Below are 24,764 nucleotides of genomic sequence, written 5' to 3'. Positions count from 1 at the left end.
CTGGGACAAAGCATTAAGGGGGAGAGGGGTAAGGGTGGGGGGAGGCCCTCTTGCACCAGTTGCCCACAACCCAGACTTCACACCAGGGATGCGGCCTGATTTTTGGGCACATTGGGGAGGAGGGGAGCAGGCCTTGCTATTGGGAGAACTATATGCAGAAGGGTCACCAATAACCTTTGAAGGCTGCAAAGCCATATTTGACAAACCGGAGAGGGAACGCTTCCATTATATCCAACTTAGACATTGGATCACTAACACAAAGGTCCAGGAGGGAGCAACTCGGGACCCAACAGGGCTGGAACTCATGGTACAAGAGGGATGGCCTGGAAAAGGGGTATCGAGACTGTATCGACTGATGGGGGTGGCGGGCCCGGAGGAAACTCTTCCGTATATGCAAAGATGGGAGGTAGATGTGGGGAAGCCAATCTCGGGGGAGACATGGGATCGCATATGGCATCGAGCCGCCAAAAGCTCCAAATGCGTCTCAATCAAAGAGGCGGCGTACAAACTTTGTCAGCGGTGGTATATGATGCCACTACGTATGCACTCCATTCACCCAGACTATCACATGTCCTGCTGGAGGGATTGTGGACAATCTGTGGGCCTAATCCACATGTGGCGGATATGCTCAGTGGTGGAGACTTGCTGGAAGGAGATCCTGAGCCATATTAAGGAGATAACGGGGACACAACTGCCTTTTTACCCGGTGGTGGTTTTGCTGGGGGAGCGAGTCGATGGGAGCTTTGCGACCTCTGGAAATAGAGCGAGCCTTATCACTCACATGCTGAGTGCGGCTAGAATCACCTTTGCGCAGGCATGGAAGAATAAACGGGGGCCTTGTGGTGGGTGAGGCTATGGGGAGTGATGGCCTTAGAAAAGGTGACGGCATTGGCATATGGCTCCTACTTGAGGTACCCGAATACCTGGATGCCATTGCATGAGTTTATGGACGACAGTGAACATGTATATTTTAAGCCGAGGATGCTCCGCAAAGTCTCCATTATTTGATTGGGTGAGCCTTGAACCGAGAAGAAGGCCTGGCTCGTGGATCTTCCAGGGGTGTCGAAAGGAGATTCTGTATCCCACCCAAACGTTGGAAAGTTATTTTTCGGGGAGTAGGGGGGAATTACGACAGTTAATACTCATGAGTAAACGGATCTTAAAGACTGGGGCGAATATGGGAAGGATATGGATGATGCTATTGTTTGCTGCTCCCAAATGCATGCATGTTTGTAAGTTGATTTAAAAAAATATATATATAAGAAAAGCATAATTCTGTGATGGAACAACACTTTTCTTATTTACTAATATTCTGTGTCTACACAAATAAAGACACAGAATAGCAAGCAAATAAGAAAAGTATTGTCCCTCCACTAATAAAGTAAATATTGGCACAGGATATGGAGCAAATAAGAAAAGTGTTGTTGCTTCATGGAATGTTACTTTTCTTATTTTAGATGGGGCTCAGCATCGGTCTTTGTGTCGTCATTTTTATGGAAAGATACAGGATGACTGCCAAAATCTGCAATTTAATTGTTTCATTTTCAGTTCAATATTGACTGTCAATTAGGTTTCATAAAACCTTGTCGGGCTCTAACTTGTCTTGTGGGGGGTGAGAAACCCGAACAACGTGCCCGATTCCTCAGTTGGAATTAACATGAACAAATCACTCTGAGCACGACAGAATTACTGATTCGCTGGTGTTTATCTTAATTTTTCTTATGTGGTGGTAAAACCCTGCGTTATCCAAGCACAGTGGGATCCAAACTCATCACCCATGTTAACGGATGGTGATGTTAATTGTGTTTGTGTATTTTGTACATCTTTTAGGTGGACATTTTCTGCACAATGCAATGTACTCATTTCATGTTTCTGGCCCTTTTTTCATTGCAGTGGTTTGGAAATCTTGTTACTATGGAGTGGTGGAACGATCTTTGGTTAAACGAAGGATTTGCAAAGTTCATGGAGTTTGTGTCTGTCACTATTACACACCCAGATCTGCAAGCTGTAAGTGCTCTAAAACTAGGCAATTCTATATGTTTACAAAATATCTTTAAGCATCCATGTTTTTCTTTCCCTGTTTTATTGGATTTAATACAATATCCCGGTTTGTCAGCTGATTAAAATTAAAAATGCACCCTAGAACAGATGTCTCTGTGCTACTATTTAAAAATAAAAAATGTAAGTCATGTTTGTGAGCCAGGTAACTTTCATACATCTAAAGTGTGTTTTCCAAGCTAGCAGAATATTCGTAAAGCTTGGTTGCTCATGGACCCCATAACATGTATTCAACTGGAGCTTGCAGTAGATAATGATGAAAAGTAGAAAGTAGGGTGGCATTGTTTTGTGTGACGAAGTAGCAGCTGATTCAATAGGCCTGCGCAGATGTATGTGTATGCACATTTTAGATCCACTTCATAGTTCCTGTTGTGATGCAGACTGGCTGTTCATATCAGGTTCCATAAACCGTTGATGTTTCTTTCCGATGTAATCAACTCCTCCATTTTTACAGCAGAATCCATATCAAAGTATTCCACTTGTGGCATATCCTGTTGTTCTGATCACTTCCTCTTTTTACTGTGACAGTATTGTTTTGTTTCATTTTAGTTTGTATATTTCTACTCGACTCCTCCACTTTTCTCCTTTTTTGTCATCTTTAGCCCATTTCTTGCCTCCACTTCCTCTTTGCCTGTTTTATCGTCGTTAGCTATATACATTTATTTGTATTTTTTATTTGACTCCCCAGACCGTGTAGCCCTATATTATTTTTGCATCCCGCTCACTAGATTCTGGATTTTATATTTTTGTCCTTCTTTTCCCTGCAACCCTGTGTCATTTTCTGCATCTGGATCACTAGACCATGATTGCTGCATCTGGATCACTAGACCCCCATTTTCTTCTTGTGTGTTTAGAGCCTTTACTGGCTGCCTCCTTCCTGTTTGTTCCCAGAGTATGCGTCAAATCTTTTACTCCTTTGCCAACATCCCACCACCCTTCCTGCTCCTTTCCTGGGGAAGACTTCTAAAACCGATCAATTTCTCCATTGTTTAGGTGCACAGCCAATTTGATCACCTTAACATCAGGTCGATCATTCCGGAGTAGTTAAAATGGATTGGCTTCCAAAGCTTTGGAAAGCAAATTTAAAAACAAATTTATGTCCTTCATCTTCAGACTTCTTAGTGTTCCATACATATAAATATTTGTGCATTTACATTCTATTGCCCCAGGCATTTGCAATCCTCAGGATTTGTCTATTTCTTGATCAGGGCAGGGATCAATAACATCAGAAAAACTGAACCTCTCCCCAACACATTTTCATATCATTCGACTTTGGTGTTCAAACTTAATTGGAACTGTTCTTTAGGCCAAAAAGATGGACATTTGTCAGAAAGTTACTGGACCTTGTAACATGAAAAAAGATATAAGGATGTGAGGATTACTTGGGGGTCCTGTGTGGATATTTTTGTTTGGAACATCAGCAGTATAAGCAGGTCTTAGCAGTAACTGTATGTAATTTTCCCACGTACTTATTAACCTGCATAAATGGGAGGAGAATGAAATCATGGTCAACCTAAGTCACCTTTAAAAAGATCTAGACCAAGCAGTTCTTGCAAATATGCTAGGAAGAGGCCAAAGAATGTAGTCTAAGAAAATATTGGTAAAACTGGGCTAATGCACAAGTTCATGCAAGAAATGTTTAATACTCCGGTGGATTGAGCGAACAGTCTGGCATCTTAACAATAATTTCATGGCATCGGAATCCAGAATGACGGACGTGTAAACCATAATTGTGAACCTTGCCGATTACCAGACAGAGATATTAAATGGAGTGGATGGGTTGGACAGTCAGCAAGATGAAACCTGTGACAACCAAGAGGGCCCTGAAAACAGGCCATAAGAAACAACATTTGGATTAGAGATATTTCATTGTCCCTCAGCTCTGAACAGCTGGAGCAACACGTTTACAATCTCTTTACCAATCTGCTGTAATCTAATGCTCCTGAATCAATCAAACTTCATTGCATTCATCAGGTGTATTTCGCTTTCCGGAATTTAAATGGCCTTGACCAGGATACGCTGACACATTCACATCTTCAAGTTGTAAGAGAATATTATCGTGTTTGCAAGGCAACAGGATCCCGTTTTCTTCAAAGTTGATAGACTAAAGATCTTAGAAGATCTTGCTACAGCAGCCCTACAGCGAAGAGAACAAAAAAAAGCCAATCACCAGCCTGATGCAAAAGGAGAGGATATCATACAAATGTGGGTTTCCATTCTAACTCGCTATGAAGCGTAAAGGAGTGCTGATTTTTGTTACATCCAACAAAAATGCTCCAAAGCTCCATGATGGCACAGGGGAGGATGTCATCCCTAAAACCTCAACAGATACAGCAGATAAAGACCTGAGGGCTAGATGGCGCCGACCCATTTCATCCACTAGCAGGGAAAAAACGTAGACTTTTAACAGATGAAGTAAGGCATGATCTTGAAGATGACAACTGAGCATTTTGTCAGTTACCTGAAAGGGTGCCATATTATTTATTTATATGTTGTTGATTTGTAAAGGTCCAGCTGCGAGACACAGTGCTCCAAGAGCAACTATAATGCTGCAGATGTACAGGGGGGCTGGGGAAGGGCCTGATCCTTCTTAACCTTGCTGCATTCGATTTCAGAATTGATTTTATAGGGGTAGGCAAAAGTAGAAGTGCAAGTTTAGACATGACAAACTACAACAACTATAAATGCATTCCAACTGTTAGTGCAGTAGAAAGGTAACAGTATAACTATGGAGTACAAGATTACACAAGAAACTTTTGGTACCAGTTCAAAAGTGGATAGAAGAAGATTAGGGGTCGAGGAACTTAGTAAACTGAGAAACAGATATGTCTTACATTTTATTCTAAAGACCTTTAGGTGTAGTTACTTTCTCAGTATATTAGATAGATTGTGTCATAGTTCAGCATCTGCAGTGCTCAGCCTCCGCTCCCCAAACTTCTTCCTTCTGTACCGACCAATGAAGACTGTTTTGAGTTGGTGGATTTTAGCAGTCTGGGAGGGCAGTACTTTTGTTCCAAATATATGAAGGGCCCAAGTTCCAGAAATCCTGATGAATAAAGTGTATTGACTTGAAGATTATGCAAACTTCCACAGGTGACTAGTGAACAATTGTTTAGGCTGAGATTATGTGGTCTTTAGGATTTAGTCACAGGATTACCCAAGCTGCTTAATTTTGAATGAGATGGAATTGGTGGTGAAGACGTTTGGGGAGGCCTAAGTAGAGACTATTCCTGTCGCCTAAGCTTGACGAGATGAAGGGCATCTTTTTCTTTATGAGCAGTGTGGAGCCAGGGTATTATGCGCTTACGGATGTGAAAGTGGAAATGTAATTTCTTGGTTAGATCTATGATCTGAGTGGAGAATGAAATTAGGCTATCAAAGCAAATTCCTAGATTGTTTGCATGACAAACAAGCATACATGCAGAACCCCTGCTTGTAGGTCAGGAAATGGAAGACCAACTAGTTCATCCCTACAGATAAGTTGTGTAGTGTCCACTTTTACTTACTGGCTGAACATAGGCATATACTCCCAAAAAAGAAAAATGGGGAGTAAAATACTCCCAACAATGAATAGGAAACTGACACATATGGGCTAAGACCCCTTGTTACACCCACACAGCTTCACTGATATGTTCAGATCTGTGGTTCCAGTAGTGCCACAGAAAGAAGCTCTACTATAATGACTGCCTGGTCTGAAGAGGTAAACATGTATTGTATTTTGTATTTACATGAATAGCTATGTGCAACAAAAAACGTATTCCAAAACATTTCATTTTGAGTTACAAATATTTTTACTTGCTTATAAGGTACTTCTGTTGGAAATGCTCCCTAAATATAATTTTACTTCCAATGTGAAAAATGGAAATAAAATGCTCTCGCTTGAAAATCTCACCTGGAGCACTTGGTAGCTCAGTTTTGTTTTTCCACTCCAAGGGATTAAAGTGTAACCTTCAGTGTTCTCTTTTGAGAATGGGTGCACATGTTATGGGGATATGTTAGCTTAATTTTAGCATCAACCCATTTAAATGGTTGCATGCAAGAGGCTCTTGAATGGGATCTCATGATGGGGGTAGGGAGGTGAAGTGAAACCTCATTTTTTCTGGTTAAATCTCCATAATGAAGGAGTGTAGGGCTCGGATTGGAGACCCGCCCTATAGATCTTGTTCTGTAAACAGTTTGTGGAATGTTGGGTCAAAAAATCGTTCTCGTCTTCTGAGGTTACGCTTTATCTGTAGTCCAAATGACCAGCAGGCATGCAGTCAATATTTTTGTTCTCCATCTGGAGGACAGTCATTTTGGTTTTGCTTTCTTTTCTTATTTCTATTTTTTTTATCTTCATCTTAAATGTCTTTGACATGCTTCCTATATGATGCAAGGACACCTACTATACCCTGATACCTAATAGATGATCCATCTCATCCTAGGATATTGCATGGGATTTCTCTGGAATTTTTGGGGGAGTGAACAATTTAGTTTGTCTCTATATCTGAACTCTATTGATGGTGTTGCCTAGCATGTCCCCTTAATAGTAGTCACCCTGAAAGATCACAGCCTTAACTAACAATGCAAGTGGTGCCTGATCTTGAAAATTGATTAGATTTAGTAGGAGCTTCAGCACTCCTCTTAGAGATCCATATTACATGTGGGTAAGGGTGCTTGTTACGATCCAGATGGCTGCAAGTCCAATTTTTCTCTTCGTCTACTACAAATTGGAAGTGTGTTTCTTCATGAGGTCTGAGGCTGACATGTAGGTGAATGTGTTTCAGGATCAGTAGGGCCAGTTTGGTGGCATCAAAAGTATGTGTAGGGGGGCATCAATCACTAACTTTGCTATATATGGTCTGTGATGAATTGCAAATCTCACTGTACTAATAGGGAGGCCTGGTTCATTGCAAGGCCTTACACCTTCTCGCACACTAACACTCTTCGAGACATATCCGATACCGGAATCCTTACATAATTATAGAATACATGAGACTCCAGAGGTCAACGCCAACAGTAGCATCAGCCACCAGGAAACTGAATTCAAGATGGCGTGTGGATGCTTTATCACATTGGCTAGCAGAACGTTGGCATGGACACCTAACCAATTACTAGCACCTGCCGAATTTATGGTGTAGTTATAGTCTATTTATGTAGCTTATAGTGCACAAGAGAAGCACCCAATCATCAAGCATACTTACGTGCAACTCTCACTTGAAGGCCCTTGAACAGTTAAAACTCTCTGGGCCCAATCTTGAGCATGAATGAAAGGAGAGCAGAGCTGGTTGATGGGTGATGTGGGAGTCAGGTGTGGAGAGCAGGAAGTTAAGAGAGAGAGAGTGAATTGAAGGTGAAGGAGGGAAAACAAAGAGAAAAGGTGGGAGCAAGAAGAAGAGCAGTGGTGAAGGTGGGTGAAAGAAGAACAGATGTAGGCGAGAGAAGAAGGTAGGCGGGGAGGTAGCGAGAAGAGATGTAGAAGCAAAAGGTGAGTAGAGGTGACAAAGTAGAGTGAGGAGGTAGAGGTGAGAAGCAGTCAGAGGAGGAAGCATGGAGAGAGAGATGATTGGAGGAGGAACGAGAAAAAAGAGAACGAAAGATCAGGGTAGGGGAGGGGTGGTGAGTAAAGCAACTTCCAGAGAAAGTGATAAAGAGCGAGAGGTGAGAGAAATTGGCTAGGAAGAGAAATCACCAGAGGAGGGGGAAACTGTGGGGGAGGCAGTAGAAAATAGTCAGAAATAGTAAAGGAAGTAAAGAGAGAGAGAGTGTGACAGAGTGATAAGAAGCAAACAACGGGACGAGAAAGCTAAGGAGAAGAGGAGGGAAGGTTTAGAAAGTGGAGAGTAGGAGAGAATATGCAAGGGGAAGAACCAAGGGGCATGAAAGGGTGTTCCTTTGGCACTCGATCCTGATGAAAGTAAAACAGTGATGGAAAAGCCTCACAATACTTGTGAAACATCAGGAGATCCGCCAGCAGAGCAGCAGACCACTGACGATGGGTGGAAAAAGCCAGACATTCTCAGGTCCAAAGTCTGCAAAAGAGTCTGACACCTGACCCCCACATAGATGAACCAAGACACTAGGGGCGGTGACAGCAAGCCATCAAAACGACCAAGAGAACTAAAGCAATACCCTGACAAAGAAAACTGGCACAAAGAAAGTCTGTAACATGTCAAGAAAGAAGTTTGTTACTCTATAAACCCAAGAGACTGTTAGTCACTGTTTGCCATCAAGAAGTCAGACCTCCTTGGGTGTGTGGGAACAGATAGTAGAATGAGGACTGAAGTCTTAAAGAAAGTTTTGACTTTGTTGTACTTACTGCAGAACCCCACCCTGTGGAACTAGTTAAACCCCCTTCCCCTAATTACTTCTGTATTTAATAAGGGAACAGTGGCCTTCTATTTTGGCTTTGAGTTGTCTGTCGATTCTTAAGCCGTGACCAGCCTTAATGAAGGAAAAGATGAATTCCTAAGAGAACATTCCCAGTTATATCCAGTTTCACCGAAGGGCAACTGTTAGTGGGGGTAGATTGGAATGTAGCATTAGACCCAGCTACAGACTGTGCAAACCGTAATCTATTCTTTTTGGTTTCACTAAATCTGTTGAGGGGGATATACACAAACTAGCTTTATTTGACATTTAGGCATATTTTCACCCGGGTGAAATAACATTTACACACTATCCCATGTTTACTAAGTCTATCCTGGGCTAGAGTAGGGCATACAGCTCTCTTTGACCATGTTCCAATTAGAGTTACTCTCTTTAGGCCTGCACACCAACCTCGAAATATAGATAAGATGAATGATGCCGTTTTTCCCAGAGCCTGTGCTTAGAAACAAGATTATGGAGGTGATAGACCAATGTTTTATGATAAATATGGCTGAGGATTCCTCTTGGGAAACAGTATAGGAGGCAGGCAAAGCATCTTTTGCGGTGTCATATTGAGCCCGACTAGGTCTCTTAAGAAAGCTGCCAAAATGACCCGGGAGGAACTACAATAGCAATTGAGAAGAAATGCAAAGAAAGACTGTCAAACCTAGAATATTACATATTGCGTATGATGGTGAGAGCTAAACTTCGACTGCTTTTGAGGAGAACGCAGAGAAAGCCCTTCTTCATACTAAGCAGTTTTACTTAATAATGGGTAACCAACTGGATGATTGCCTTTTAGCATGCAACCTAAAGCGCACCCAAGAACACAGTTCTGTCCGTTGTAGCAAAGATTTGCAAGGGATCGTTTGGCACTACACTTTAAACAGCCATTGAGGGTTTAACAAATAATAAAACGCTGCACCCAGGTGTCTTCAAAGCCAGTTTGTATTAGAAAGATCTGTAGGGGGGATGATCTGGCATAGGATCTAATATATCCTGTATTGCAGGAGCAAACTGAAGCCCGTATGTTCTGGATCGGAGAGCTGGCCGCTGCAGGGCGAGGAAGTCACAAGTAGACAGACAAGCATAGCCACATTCCCCCGAATGGCAGTGGAGGGGAATAGTTAAGGAAGCTAAAAGGATTGAGTTTGGCGGATGTCTCCTGATCGCCTCCAGTGTACCTCATTTTTCAGCTTGCTTTCACAATGGCCAAACAACCAAAAGGGCCTAAAGGTGGGGACATACTATGATAAACCCTCAGGATAACAGAAGTATCAGAGAGGCGGGCACCACAAGTTATTTTCTTCTCTTTCTTTCCTTGTTTAAATTATATATATAATTCACCTTCAATGTCAGGTAAAATTGGAGCTGCCAGTTTAAATCTGGTCCTATAGCACCCGGACCTTAATAAACTGCAAATGAAGAAACAAGGCAACTCTGCCTTATTAAAACTGGCGCATCTCAGTTGGCCCTTCTATGGGGTTGCAAATTTTCGAAAAATTCGATTCCTTCTTCAATATCTTATTGCAATCAAAATATGAACAGTCAAATATATCTATGTACTTTTAGACAGGAATGTTTATTCACATTCTCATATATTGATTCATATTGCACTGTGTTGGGCGATCAAATTTTGCCTTCAATATACATTCTGCCAATGCATTTCGGTATAAACCTTCGTCAGGGCTGTATAAAGGCACTTGATTACATCATCAAGCTAGTCATAATTATGTATTCATGAATTTAAATACACTTAACGGTTTAAATACAATATATTAACAAATTCACACATACCATTTGGATTGTCCCACGTATATGCAATAGTTCCGCCAAATGAAAAATAAACAACCAACAAAAAGCCATTTAGTTTCAGCATCATTGGTTTTGTATGCATTGATTTTTAGGACAAAAATCAGTCCTACCTGATCGCTTTAAAGGCGTTTTCTCTCTAGTTTCACAGCTGTGTGTGTTTAAATGCGTCGCGAGGCGCATATATCCATCGTCTCTCTGTTAAAGAGATAGGTGGTTTAAACAACCATTCTACTGTTGTTATATCTACTGTAGAGCGCGGCGAGTGTTCGCCGATGCTTACCTGGAGTTCCAGCGTTGTCCTGCGGTCTGTAGAGAGACGTGTGCGCGCAGGCGCCTGTGTGTTTCATTTAAACGTTGTCATGGAGACGGTACGAGGCGCCGTGGTCCAACCGGGTTGCCGGAGCACGTACGCCTCGCGCCCCACCCCCGGGTAATTACCCTGGGGCGGGGATGTCTCCATGGAAACCTCTGTTCCACTATATGCAATAGGTCAAGCTGTCAATGCCTGTGTTTAACTCCATTACGGATAGCTAGACATACTATTTGTACGATGCATTACGTATATGTCATAATATATGTGCTATGTTATTATTCATTTATAGGTGCAAGCTGCAATCTTTCACCCAGAGTGATTCCTAAACCCTCAGGATAAGCCTAAGTAAGTGACTGTGATAGAAGTTGCCCTGGTTCACAGTGACGCATTTGACACTGAAGTGTTGGATGCCCCTCCACCAAATTAGATTTACAGCACCTCTTAGTGGACATCAAAAAACAAATCTATGGAAATGTTACTGAGTTGGCCTAGAAGGCCTCATTCCTTGACAATTCGGTTCTGGAAGCTAAAACATAAACGGACCCGGTGGAATTTCAGCTTGCGACCAATGCGTTGACCTTTCTGAGTTGTCCAATAGAGTTGAAGTCCTGAAAGCACTATGCAAACCTCTGCAAAGCGACTAGATGATGCAGAGCATAGGTCTAGGTGGAGTAAGATTTGTGAACAAATAATTCTGAATCATGTATGAGATGGCAGATTTGGATTTGTACAATATCTGTTGTGCGGTATTCTGTTGCTCCTGATGACACAGAGACAATGCTAGAGAGGACCCACTGGAGTAAATTGTCTTTTCAAAAGGAAAAGGATCACAAAACAGGACTTCCTTCCACAGGTCCACTTCTTCATAGTAAAGAAAAGGATCTTGGGGATAACTCTAGGATCCTGGGATGCCCCCGAAAACTCACAAAGGTTTGTTCTAGGGTGGACAAGTACTACTGGATGCTGCACTCTTGCAAAGCACCAGGACAGCGAATAAAGACCGAATGGCAGAGAACAAAATGTATCATACTTGTGTTTCCATAGAAGTCTCAAAGTGTCTTTTTTCCAGAGTGGTTGGGATAGTTAGATAGGCGTCCCTGAGGGCCAGGCGAATTAAACAATCATCTGTTTCTGACACATTCCTAAAGAACACAGTTGTTTCCAACTTGAAATGACGGTACATTACATGTTGATTGAAATTCTTAGGTGAAGTATTGGGGAAAAAGCCCTTCTCCTTTTTCCCCACTATATAGATATTGCTGTAGAATTATGGTCTGAACCTGTCCCCTGTAAGGGACATCTCGCTCTAGACTAAGGCTTTTCTAACTAACGTGGAAGTCTTCCTTCTGTTTAACCTCCTCGTCCCTCCACCAACAGTTCCTTCCTCATTTTCCCCATTTAGAGTACATCTATCTCTGCACAACTGTTACACCATCATCACGTTGCCATGTGATCATATCTCTCCCTGTCAACCACATTGGTCTGCTAGGCTTATAACTGGGGCACCTTCCTTCTCTCTCTTAGCCTTCCCCTGCTATTCCTTTTCTCCTCCTGCTCCACCAGGGTCTCTTCCACCTCCTCCTGCTGATTCCTTTTCCACTCCCCCTCTCTTACCACCTCATAGTGGGAGCTCCCCGACTCTCTTGATAGGTCTCCTCCTCTTGATGTCTTCCTTGCTGTTTCTCCACCTCCTCCTTTGTGTCACACCACCTCCTCCTGTTCTCTCACTATCTCCTCCTGTCCTCTCACAACTTCCTCCTGTTGTCCCCCACCTCCTTCTGGTACCCCACCACTTCTAGCTATCTCACAACTTCCTCTTGCTGCCACACCCTATCATATTTCACCTCTCACCCCTTTGTTTCCGCCTCCTACTTGACCTGCTGCTTCCAACATCTTCCTTTTTCTCTCTCAAGTCATCTTTCTTCCTTTTCTGCCAGCCACCTTCTCTTCTCTCCTTGAAGTGCCCTTCACTCCGCTCCCACAGGACACCTCCTCTCTCCTCCTCTAGCTTCCTCCAGACCAGCCTCCTCCTCTAAGCTCCTCCTGCCTCCAACAATCTAATTCACTCCACCTCTGCTCCTTCCAGACTACAATCCCCATCTGCCAAACCATGCCACCCTTACAGGGGCCTTGCCCTTCCTACTCGGAGCTCCCTCTGCAATATTTCTCAATCGTGTGGGATAATTGTGCACCGATGTGGCGGGTTACTTTGCATTTCTGGACGGTGCTCTGCCCATATTGTGGGTCCTTCCCCTTCCTTATGCAGTACCACAAACTTAGCTGAAATCTGGGTCCGGCACCATGTTGGATTTGTGCATGTTTGTTGTCAGCTCTGCGGACTGGAAAGGTGTCCTTCACAAGTTTTCTAGGTTTATGTGTACTGGCAGCTCGCAAGCATATTTTTCCTTTGTGTGGCTTGTAAACAGTGGCCTGGAAAAAACACCCCTGTATATTTTCTCCCCTCATTTTAAGCTGCTTCACCGCAGGTACTCTAATGTTACAATTTATTTATTTGGATTATGACAATGCTACTTTCTTAAGTGCTGGCACTAGTTGCTGGTGCAATGTGACAAGTCCCTACCAAGCTATTGAGGAAGTGTGGTGTACACCAGATGATCCTCCCAACACCTCCCCTGTATCCTGCATCACTTAGAGGCAGGTCAGCCATACCAACCCCACATGGTCACCCCTTCCCTTACCCTTACAGCTAGGGAAGGCACTTAGTACAGACGGTCCCCCCCGAACCCCCCCACTTGGAAAGGAGTAAATCTTGTACCTTGGTTAGGAGCATTGTTTTTGAGACATCTGTCAAAAGGGGGATGCGTAGGTATAGGTGTTGCTGAGCTTGGCCGGACGGCCCCTGTAGCCTCAGGCCCCGTAAGTAACCTGCTTCCAGAAAATGAGTTAACTTGACTATTTCTTTGAAAGTGTTATCCTAAAAAAAGAACTCTTTTAATCTATCACCTGCCTGTGATTACACCAGGCTGACCAATTTAGTGTTCATTTTCATTAATATTCCCTTTTACCCTTTCTGAATCAGTGAAGCATTGGTGTCACCTATGAATACTGATGCACTCTGTCCAGTGTGAGAAACCTGAGGGTATTCTCACCCCTAAACCCCTTGGATCCTCTGCGCAGGTGGCCAGGGAAAGGCCATCACTCTTGGATCCCGACCCTGGGGGTGGAGAAGTGAGGGAGGATCACCTGGATGGAGGCTCCTTGGGGAATAGGAGAAGGGTGACCTTGGGAGAGACATAGTATCCCCCTTTCCCTACTGACAACCAACCCAACCCTTCCCTGACCTTTATATTTTATTGTAAGTCAACTTCCCCACATGTAAACCCTGACAGTACGGAGATGAAGAAGATTCAACTAAGAGCAATGAAGACTAAACTCTTTCACCACTCTGCTACTGGAACAAGGATGATGCCTGCTAAGAGCAGTGAAGGTCAGGCATGGCAAGGCTGATTGGACACTCACACCTGCAGCCTGTCAAGGGCCTGCAGGCGTATAAAAAGAGACCAGCCCACCAGCAAAGAGAACATCAGGAGAAGCAGCAGGAATGCCGGTGTAAGCAGTAGGAACTTTAATTGGAAGCTGCGCCGAAACGCTGAAGCATGCAGAGAGTGGTGATCTATGGAAGTATGGGGTTGGGGCTTCGAGGAACAGATTGAACCTTATGGAGGGAGCCGTGTGGAGAGGCTGTCCCTTTTTCCTGTGGTCAAGATACTCGTTCCCCTGTGGCAGAAGGTTGTGACAGGAGTGCCTGAAGGGCAGGAGTTGGACCCCTGACGTGGAGAGCAGAAGACCATTTGATCCTTGCTGCTGGGAGACCTGTGAACGTAACCAGTGAGTTTCTAGCAATTGAGAAACCCATTGCACGAGCGCTTATACTTGTCAGTCCGAGTAATACATTGTATCAGAGTGGTCGCGTGTTTGAGGAAACACGTTTTCAAAGGTCTCCGATCCAATCTATTGCCAGACAGTGAAATACTAAAAATAATTTGTATCGGAGCAGTGGCGTGTTGGAGGAAACATGTTCTGGAAAGTCTCTGAATGCTCAATATTCAGTTTGAAGTGAATTAAAGAAATAATATACAGCGGGTTGAATGGAAAGTGTGTTCTAAGAGCAACCCGTGCCTGTTGAATACCGAACTAAACGAAAACCTTAACAAATGCGGCCAATATCTATTGAATGCTGAATTGAGTGAAAACCTTATCATAAAAGCAACACTGTTACATATTAAGTTCAAAAGTAAAATGGAACTATACATTTGAGGAAAAACCATCAGATGCTGAATTCTAAAATTAAACTTTAAATCCAAGTAAAACCAAGGTATGCTGTATTAAAAAATGAATGACTTGAAAACTGCATATTACATTTAAAGCAGAATTAAGACTTTGAAAGTTTATTCCAACAAAGCTACAATTTCTGCATGAAGAATTAGCCATACAAAGAAGGCACACGAGTGACAACAAAATATCTTTGTGCTGAAGTTAAGTCTTGGGGAAGGGAGTCCTGAGACTTGCTGGTGAATTTAAGTCTCGGGGAAGGGAACCCTGAAACTTGAACCATTTATTGACTTGAGACCAAGGCTCTTTTGTGCTTGAAACTGTGTTACTTAGAACTTGGGGAAGGGAACCCCAAATACTGGTTAAAACTGTATCATCCTGAACTCAAGAGAGGTCATTTTGAGATTTTTTGTTGGAACTGCTTTATACTTGGGGAAGGGAGCTAAAAGGAAGCTGCGGGATGGAAGAGGCTCAGACCTTTGTTGGACACTGTTTTGTTTTGGTTGCTGACATCCCTACACATTGTATAGATTAGTTGTGAGGGCAAGCATAGGTTTTGGGCACAGACATTCTTCAGTTGAACTCTTTGACTCAAACTTTCCGTAGTTATTATTTAGGTAGGAAAATCCCACCTTAGCATAGGGCAAGTTAGGCCTTTTTCCATCCTGCCATTTAAGTTAATAAAAATGTATGTTTTGAATTCTCAATCTGTTGTCTGTGTCTTGCTTCATGATGCCTTCACACCAGCCCTAAATAGGTCAGTATCTATGGATACCTCATTGTCTATAGCTTCCTAAATCAATAATGGTTTTGAAAAGGGCCAGTTGTGTTCAGCAACCTGTCTTCATGATGGCATTACGTGAAAATATCTTTCGAATTTGTTTGAATTCAAAAAGGTACTTTAGAAAGACCTCTGAGACTGCTTGCACCCCTTGCCATATATGAGTGCGCACAGGGGGTAACGGGCGCAGCCGAGCCTGAAGATGGAAGTTGCAGGTATGAAAGATAAGTGCGTGTGTGTCTGTTGAGGGTACATGTTTGTAATGAGGAAGGAAGGAAAAAGGGGCAAGTGTAAGTGTGTTTGTGTGGGAGTCGAGCAGGAGTGTTTCTTGCGTCGAAAGGAGGGGGCGGTGAGTATGTTTAAGTGTGTGCATGAGTGTTTCTGTTTGTGTATGTGTGAAAGACTCTCTGTGGGGGAATGGGGAGTTTGGGTATGAATGTATTCGCGGAACTGAGGGGTGAGGTTATTAAACAGGTGCCCGGGAGTTGAAACCATCTGATTAAAATGGTCAGTGCGGGTTTTCAGGGTGGTTTGTGGGGATAGTCAAAATTTGAAAGCCTCACAAAATTGACCTAAATAAATGGTCATTTTTGTGGGCGGTGTGACAATCATGGGATCTCATCACTGTCCTGTGAGGCTAGGGAGGTGAGCCAGCTACGCAATATTCCCCATACGGGTGGCGGAAAGCAGGATTTCACACAGTGAAACTCTCCTCATGGGGACAGGGACTCCCGTTCTGTGATGGAACCCCCTAACCCTCTTTCCCTTGGGACCATGAAACCCATGAAGTCTACTGAGAAACAATCTGAAAGCACTGCTGTATGTTATTGCAATACTCCTTTCTTTCTTCCTGTAAAAATGGATACCACTAAGACAAGGAAGACTAAAATAGACAAGTCGTATTCCAAGAGTACTGTGAAGAAGATGATAGATGGAGTTATACAAACTACTCCTTTGCCAAGTTCAGAAGGTACTGGCAAGAGGTGGCCCCGAGGAGGCATGAAGAATAAACAATGGACACAAACAAAGGACTATGACACTCCGGTGGGGAGGACCCAGCTGTTTGACATAAAAATGGAGAAAGGACGTAATGAGAAGCGAAGCAGGCGTGAAGCCTGGCAGAACCAGTACGTTTGAACCTGGAAGCAAGAAGCTATGCCGGAGAAGCAAACCTCCAATCGGGAGGATGCCGACAGAACGTTGCAAGAGTCCTTCACAGGCCGATGTAGACCGGGCCTGATTGTAAGCTGGGAATCGACCGGCAGTGCCATGACCTTGAGGAGGTGGACCAAGCGGTCCATTAACTGCGGTGATACTGCGTGGCTGGAGACCCCACTGAGCCAAAGCATAGTAGCAGGGAGCGGAAAGAGAAGCAAGGAACACACTGACCCAACACCCCATGAAGAACCGGTGACGTTCCCACACCAGAGAAGAGTTAATGGAGTCACGTGGAAACCAGGTAGGAGATTGGGGGAAGGGTGCCGATATAAAGAAGGCATCAGGAGTAATCTCCCTCATCTCAGTATTTGTGCCAAATGGGTGAAACGTAAAGAAGACATCAGGAGTATTCTCCATCATCTTAGTATTTTTGCCAGAGGAGCCGAATGTAAAGAAGGCATCGGGAGTAATCCCCCTTGTCTCAGTAAATGTATCCAGAGGACCTAATGGGAAGAAAGCCTTGGAAGTATTCTCCCTTGTCTCCAGAGTTGTGATAAAAGTACCCAGTGTTGATATTGCATCAGGAGTGCTCTTCCTCGTCTCACTTGGGTTAAAGAGACTAAAAGAGTAGAACATATCAGGAGTAGTCTCCCTCAACACTCTATCCTCAAGCGGGACACTAAGGCTAGAGAGTGCCACGAGAACAGTCTCCTTTGTCAGAGAGTTAGAAGGAACCAAAGGACACTATAGGAACAGTTCCCCTTGTTCTCACCTACAAGAGGAAGGTAAAGTAAGACAAAGACTAACTGCCTATTTGTAATAAAAGGAGTGTATGACCTTTAAGCAAGCCCTGAGAGAAGCGTGGGAAGAATTGCAAAGGTTGGTGAAAACTGTTGCAGGAAGTCATCCAAAGATAGCCAACGGCTGAACCAACTGAACCAGGAGAAGGGAGTCATTCTCCTGGTTTTCATGATTGTTCAATCAGAAACTAAGACAAAAATGTTACCAAACAGCAGCCTGGAGGCTGACCAAGTTGACCAGGAGAAGATAGTAGTTCTGAACTGTTGGACCAGGAGAAGGGAGTCATTCTCCTGGTATTCTCTACGAGTACAAAAGTTTGACTATTATCAAGGACTAATAGAAATACGTCCATAGTTCTGATCCCATTGAACGAGGAGAAGGGAGTCATTCTCCCGAAACTATATATGCTGATGTGTTTTGTTAATGGTAGGGCTAGAGTAGGCTAGTTTGGACAGAGGAAGGACACTTTGAGTTTGACATCCACCGTGATGACATGCACCCAAGTCATTTTTTAGTTAGGTAGGGAAAACCCTTTAGTGATAGGGACAGATAGGCCTTTTTCATTATTATTGAAATAAAGACTATAGTGAAAATGCCATCCCTTTGTCCGACTCCTCACTCCAGCATGCTGCAGTGGCTTCAAAATGCAGAATTATCACATGGAACCATCTTGAGATGTCACCTAAGCCCTGCGGATCCCCTTGAAGATATCCCTACCGACTCTGGAGAAAAACATGGCTAGTTTAAGGACTAAAACAGGAATGAAATTCTCCTGGTTGATCTCAGGCTGGCAACTGCCAATTTCTTTCTTAATGAACTTTCAGGAAAGCCCCCAACATTAGGTAAAGTGAACCATCTGATGAAATGGGGTGTGCTAGCTCAGAAATGTAAAATAATGGGTACTCCTGATATAATCAACTCTTCTAGGCGTGGCAAAAGCAATATCACTGTGGTCAATCTGTAAGTCAAGAAAGGCTAACAAAGAGGAGAATTGGTGCAGGTTATACTTGAAGAAATCTTCCACGGTTTATCCCATGACAATGATATCAGGCTCTGGTCTAATTTGGCACTCTTGGGGGATATTGTTCTTAAGCTATGTCAAGGGGAATGAATGTGTGGTGATCCTGAGTCACCTGCTATGTTTACACCCTGCAACACTGTAGTGCTAGTACATCTGGACTCTTCAGTCCTGGACATACTTAACCAACCTTTTCTTTTGCATAAACTATGCATGCATTGGAGCCATCTCACATAACCACTCATTAGATCCGAACCCTTGGCAGTCCCTTTTGTCACTGCTTCAGAGACAGATTTTCCAAAGCTCAGAGACTGTTAGGGTGGAGGTGGTGCATTTTGAACTGTGGGTCCCACTGTGGAAGATAGAGCATAAGGCACAACATCTTCAAGAAAATGGGTTAGATTGCACTGCCATGTATCTTCCTCTTGATTCTCACTAGTTATCTGTATGACAGGGTCGGGATCCTCTGTTCGGCCTTGTGTTTCTTCCACTTTAGCGCATGATAGAATGTATTTGTGCAGCTTTGTGATCTTCTGCTGGGATGCATCCCTATCCTTTATGGATATAACATAAGACCTCAAAAGGGACACCTTTGTAAAACTGGTAATCCATGTACGCAAGTTGGCTACAATTGCCCTGTTACAGTCATATGCACACATCTGCCACTACTTACCTGATTGTGCAGCTGCACACACACCGTTTTACTTGGCAGTACCGCAGGCTAATATAGGGGAGCTGTGGGTATTCTGGACCCTATTACGTAAAATACTTATCTGAGGTTATGCAGGTATGAAACTAAGATTCATGCACAGAACCTAAAAGTATCTCCTGGATATTAGTCATCACCCAGAAGGCAGGCGCTACCTTTGCGGAAGCAGCAGCTTCAACATAGCATGCTGCTAATCTAACTTGCACACGAGATGTACATTGTAACTGTTTGGTCATTCCCTATGATACTTTAAATATCACTTACATGCAATTTATTCATCTTTATACACTTTCCCAAACATACAGAGTTAATATCACTAAACGTATATTTGTTTGCTCCCTGTTCGCCTTGGAAGGGAATGGTAGCCCCTGGTAGCTATTGGTGTCCAGCTAACCAGGCTGCCCTAGGCTGTAAGCAGGTGCTAAATAGCACTGAGCTCCCAACAATTTCAAAGCCTGTCATGGGAACAACAAGAAACTAATAGCTGCCTTCTTGCCATGCCATAGAATCACTATTGAAACCAGAATCCATGTTTCATTATTTTTGTCATTTCTATTATGAAGTTTGTAAGCCCAGCATTAATACAGTTTTCATAGATTTGGAATTAAGGCAATGTAGGCGTGCCTTTTTAAATTATTGTAGAATTGTACATGCACTGAAATCCTTTCTTCCTCCACTTTTGCACAGACATGCCTTTTACTGTACAAGGACTAGTCTATTTATTGCTGTGATATATGTTGCACAAGTTTTAGCTTCCATTAACTTGAATCTACTCGGTTATTTTTTTAGTATCCTTTTGTTTTAACCTAAATGTCTGTTTAAATATGCTTTTATGTATCATCATTGTTAACAGTGTTATTATTGATGGTACTGACAATGTAATAAACAAAACCTTGACTAGTACGTCCTGCTGAAGGTTAGCTGGTTTAACTGTAGTGATGTAAATCCGTATTGCTTTAAAGGGACTTAGAGTGGATTTTCTCCAGCATCTTTCTGCTGATCTTTTTATTTATCAGAGTATAGAGCATAGGGTTACTGGTGAAACTGGAATTTGCAGTTTAGTACTATTGGTGATTTTGGGTGTGTATCTTCTGCACACATAGAGTGCCTGTCTCTATTATCTCAAAATCCGAACACCATTTTAATAATGCTATTTCCTGAAATAAACTGCCTCAATAAAAACAAACATTATAAACTGCTGTCCACAGCGAACAGTAAAAACCTGTTTGCTCCTTTGCATTGTAGAGCGAAAAGATGGCATAAGTGCAATTTGCTCTAAGTAGGGGGCAGTGAGAATGAAGAGTCTTGCAGAGAAACACATTGATCAGCATAGAGAAGCAATGGTAAACTTATGAGGTTTGGAGGAATCCATCAATCCCAAAATCGACCATAGAAGACGGTATGTTCATCCTAGGAACCAGAAACTCATTTGTAGATGGCTTTAAACGAAAAGGGGGTGCTGCATACTTTTTTTTGCATATATCTGGATTTAGTTAACTGATTTCTTAAAGTATATTTGTATCTAAAATAGTCTGATTATGGAATCTTTCTTTAGAAATATCTCCCCTCATGTATCAATGTTTATTATACATTTAGTTGCTTTTTTGTTTTGTTTTATTACATTATTTTATTTGGCTCAGTTTACTATTTCATGTATAAAGCGTAGAGGATTATAAGATTACTATAGTGATTCTCAGAGATAGTAAATATTTGGGCAGACGTATTTGTGGAGCCGACTTGCTCACCTCTTTTCTTTGCCCTTGACACAGACCACCTGGGAACAGACCCCTACAAAGTACCTGGGCACTTCTGCACACATCAAGAAAGCAGTAAAGCTATGTTGCCTTTTTCCTCTCTCGCCACTAACCTCATCCAACCCCCTCTCCTTCAGATGCACAGGAGTGCCTGGAGACCATGCAAATAGCAGCAGCGCACAATGTAAATCCCAGTCACATATGACAAAACATAATAAGTGTATTTTACTCTCTGAAACAATCGAGTTGAAATGATTGAACATGCCTCTCTCATGGAGAGAGTATTTTTAAAAGCAGTATCCTTGTGATCGTTCATGTATAAAATAACATTGCTCTCGCCTTGTTTTCAGTTTAGTGTCTGTGTTAACCAACACCATGCACTAATATGCGAAGGACCTACCTGAATTGAATGAGATAAACAAATTATCATATTTTTTTCAATTTTTTGTTACTCATCTGTATATTTTTTGTATTTCAGGAAGATACATTTTTATCAAAGTGCTTTGATGCCATGGAGGTGGATGCACTACTTTCCTCTCATCCTGTGTCCACTCCTGTAGAAAATCCGGCTCAGATCAAAGAAATGTTTGATGATGTTTCTTATGATAAGGTAACATTCATATATATGTTGTTTTATTCGATTTGTTACAGATGTTCTGCAATTAGTTCCCGGTGCTACTTAAACAACTGAACTTCTACTTTTTGGGAAATAGATTTTGAGACTTTTGTCCTCCGTCACCCATTTCTAAACTAGCAATATCTATCTTGCGCTGGAGCAGAGTTCCTGATTTATTCTATGTTGGTTTGAATTATGTGTTTTGATCACAGTGTATAATAACATAATGTCAGGCAATAACCCCTACCCAATGTGTGAGAATCTAAAGACCGGACAGGTCTGCTTCTCTTCCTTTTACTTACCTTTGTGGTGGTCAAGCAAATAAGGACACGTTGTCTAGAGGAGATTGAGGCAACCATTTAGGATTTCTCTCTCTGGTTCTCACAGAGCAGATATTAAGTGCTTGTGTCCTTTGTTGACAGATATCTGCTTGCAGATGTTCTGCTCTCTTTAGGAGTAGATGTTTCTCGCATCCCAAGGTTCTTCTAGCATCAGGATTAACTGCTGGTGAGACTTAATAATAGAGGGGCAGCTGGAAGCCATACAAAAGGTCCATTGTGGCTTTGGTTAGATGCAGACCAGTGAAAAGCGGGTGTAGCTTCTGTACTGGCAATGGAAACATGGTGATTACTGGATCAGATTATAGTTTCAATCTTCTAGGCCAGTTTCAGTTATAGGTCAGTACAGTGTCCTGGTCAGGCAAGCCTCTAGATGGAACAGGGCCAAGACTGGTGTCAGGTCTGGTTGCAAAGGGATGGAGTGAGCAGTGTCCAGGTCTCAAGCAGGTTGCTGGAAGTCCACTTCCAAAGGTCTCAGCAGAAATGTACTATTAGAGGCATCTTGGAAGGTTGCATGTCCCAGCATGGCTTCCTCAGTCTTTGGCTCATTATATCTATTAACTAGAACAAACCCTATGCTATTTGGGGAGTTTGTGACATATCAGAAGGAGGACTCAGACACTTGGTACAGTGTTCTAGAGTTTTTATTTATCTTCACCTTCAAAAAGGACTCGTTTTTCCCTAAACCTATAACTCTTTAGCGCTACTCTATGACAGAAATAAGTAAGATGGTGCTCCTCAGGATTTCAGGATGCATAAACATAAATAAAGTCCTATGTCCGGAATCCTACTGAAACCTAATCTCTTTAACTACCTCTGAAAAGAAATAACAATGTAACTATTGCGTATGGGAACAGTACATTGAAAGGGATGGCTGCTAGCTTTTGACCCCCAACCCTGTGTCTCTTTACCATAGGTTGTGGCCTCTGTTTACAATTCTAGAGATACAGTTTGTGTCATGCTGGAATGCCATCCTGGGACTCCAGTGAAGCCTCTTTGCTTCTCTTCCGAATCTAGGTTACTCTTAGACCTTCTCCCTTTGGGGATGCTTTCATCTTTCTTGCTTCTGTGATGAACTCATGATGGCAACAAGTAAGACAGACACAAGTGGTCACAGTTCAAGGGTGTTTTTTGAACAATGGTTACAGGGTGGAAAAATGCATAAACTAAACTTAAATCTAAGATGAGAGCAAGCGTTGACTATCAAATGAAAATAATGCAGTCCTGGTGGGGTTTTGACAAAATAAAAGGGCCTATACTAAAAATAACTATTACCAAACCTTACAACTAATACAAAAAGGGTGTGTGATAGTTCTCAAGAAAAGAAAGAAGTGTTCTCAAATAATATGTCAGGATGCGGTAGCCTGGGCCTCCCTTGCCCACGTTTTGAGCACAGGGTAAGGTGGGATCCTGGAGCACATTACAGTCTCAGGCTTTACCAGCACGAGACAACAGTTCTAATGGCAGCTCTCGGGACCGTCGATTGCCAAGTCTTGTTTCCTTGAAAGTCTCTTGCCTTCGAGGACCTGACGTATTCAAATAACTAAACAAATAAACAGTCTCTTTTCCATGGGCTTTGGGTGATGACTTTCAGCCTGGGATTTCCCTCTTCTGGGCGCAAATCCCTAGAAAGTTCTTTAATGATATGAAGACCCCGGATAGCTAGGGTCTCTCGCTTTCGAAGGCCTCTCAGGTTCCAAAATCAAGTTTAAACAAAAGAGTTCCTTCTCCAATCTTAATGTCCTCTTTCTTAACAGTTCAATGTGGACATCTCTCTGCCGGGTTCACTCTTGTCAACACACTGTTTCTTGGGACTTTAGACTTGCCCCCTTCTCATCAGCATCCCTCGGTTGGGTTTACTCTTACCAATTTCACATTCACAAATGGTTACTGTATTCACTTCCCTTGCTTTCTCATTTGGCGGGATTCACTTCCCTTGCTTTCACACAATTTGTAGATCAAAGTCTTTCGATTGTACAGGGATTTTACTAGACCTCCTGTATGACCACTTTGACCTCTTTCGGGGACTCTTCTACGGCCTTCTGCTACCCATAGTTTCACTGAGTTGAGGATCGACCAGAGTCTCTTGAGTTACCACCGACGCGGTGCCGGTTTTCCTCTTCGGCTGGTCTCCCATAAAACTTTACAGTTCTTTCACAGTTTCCCGAACTTGGTTCAAAACTTGCCACTTTGCAACTATCAATGAACACAGCCCGATTCTTATCGGCTCTCCCCTCGACTCACCGGCTGTGAGGAACCGCTTGACTATCCTCTCCATTGGAGTCAAGGCCAGTACCATGGTCGCGGGAGCTTCCCTCGCTCCTGCTTATCGGCATAGGCTTGCCCCGTATACCGTTGACATCTGCTGCAAGACACTTGTGCTATTCTTTGCAGTCTTAGTCTTTTTTCTTCAAGGTGCCGCTGGTCTGGGATGAAAAGGGCGAGGTCACTTCTCTCCTCGCCACCCTCTGGATTCCTGCCGCCTTTCTCCTTCATTTGAACTGCCGCGCCTGCTTAGTCGTCTCATCGTGCTGTCTGCCGTGCTCGTACTGAGCTCTCTGGCTCCACTTTTTATCCCTGTGGGGAAGGGAAAGGGCCGTCACGTGTGTGTGATTCTGAAGTGTTCATGTCGGAAAAGGGGCGGGGGCAGTGTTTTTGAATGTTCTCCGTGGTAGGGTGGGGAAAAGGTATTGAAAGTAGGGGGATACCGCTTCCCAGTTTCTTTCCCACTCTGGAGCTCTGCTCATTCTCACTCCCCATTC

The 24,764-nt window shown here is 43.0% G+C and overlaps 1 protein-coding gene across 8 annotated transcripts in view; it reads left to right on the top strand.

Annotated features, from left to right (window-relative positions):
* The window catches only part of ERAP1 (endoplasmic reticulum aminopeptidase 1), a 1,074,730-nt gene that overhangs the window by 279,326 nt on the left and 770,640 nt on the right, over window positions 1-24,764 (top strand). For all 8 annotated transcript variants that reach the window (XM_069627669.1, XM_069627672.1, XM_069627670.1 and 5 more), the window contains 2 exons: window positions 1,894-2,007; window positions 21,527-21,658. In XM_069627669.1, the coding sequence (XP_069483770.1) occupies window positions 1,894-2,007; window positions 21,527-21,658 (246 nt within the window). The remainder of the gene's footprint in view (window positions 1-1,893; window positions 2,008-21,526; window positions 21,659-24,764) is intronic.

The sequence above is a fragment of the Ambystoma mexicanum genome, chromosome 6p (genome assembly GCF_040938575.1).
Source record: "Ambystoma mexicanum isolate Mex_15411 chromosome 6p, UKY_AmexF1_1, whole genome shotgun sequence".
NCBI lineage: Eukaryota > Metazoa > Chordata > Amphibia > Caudata > Ambystomatidae > Ambystoma > Ambystoma mexicanum.
This window is presented reverse-complemented; position numbering and strand designations above follow the sequence as displayed.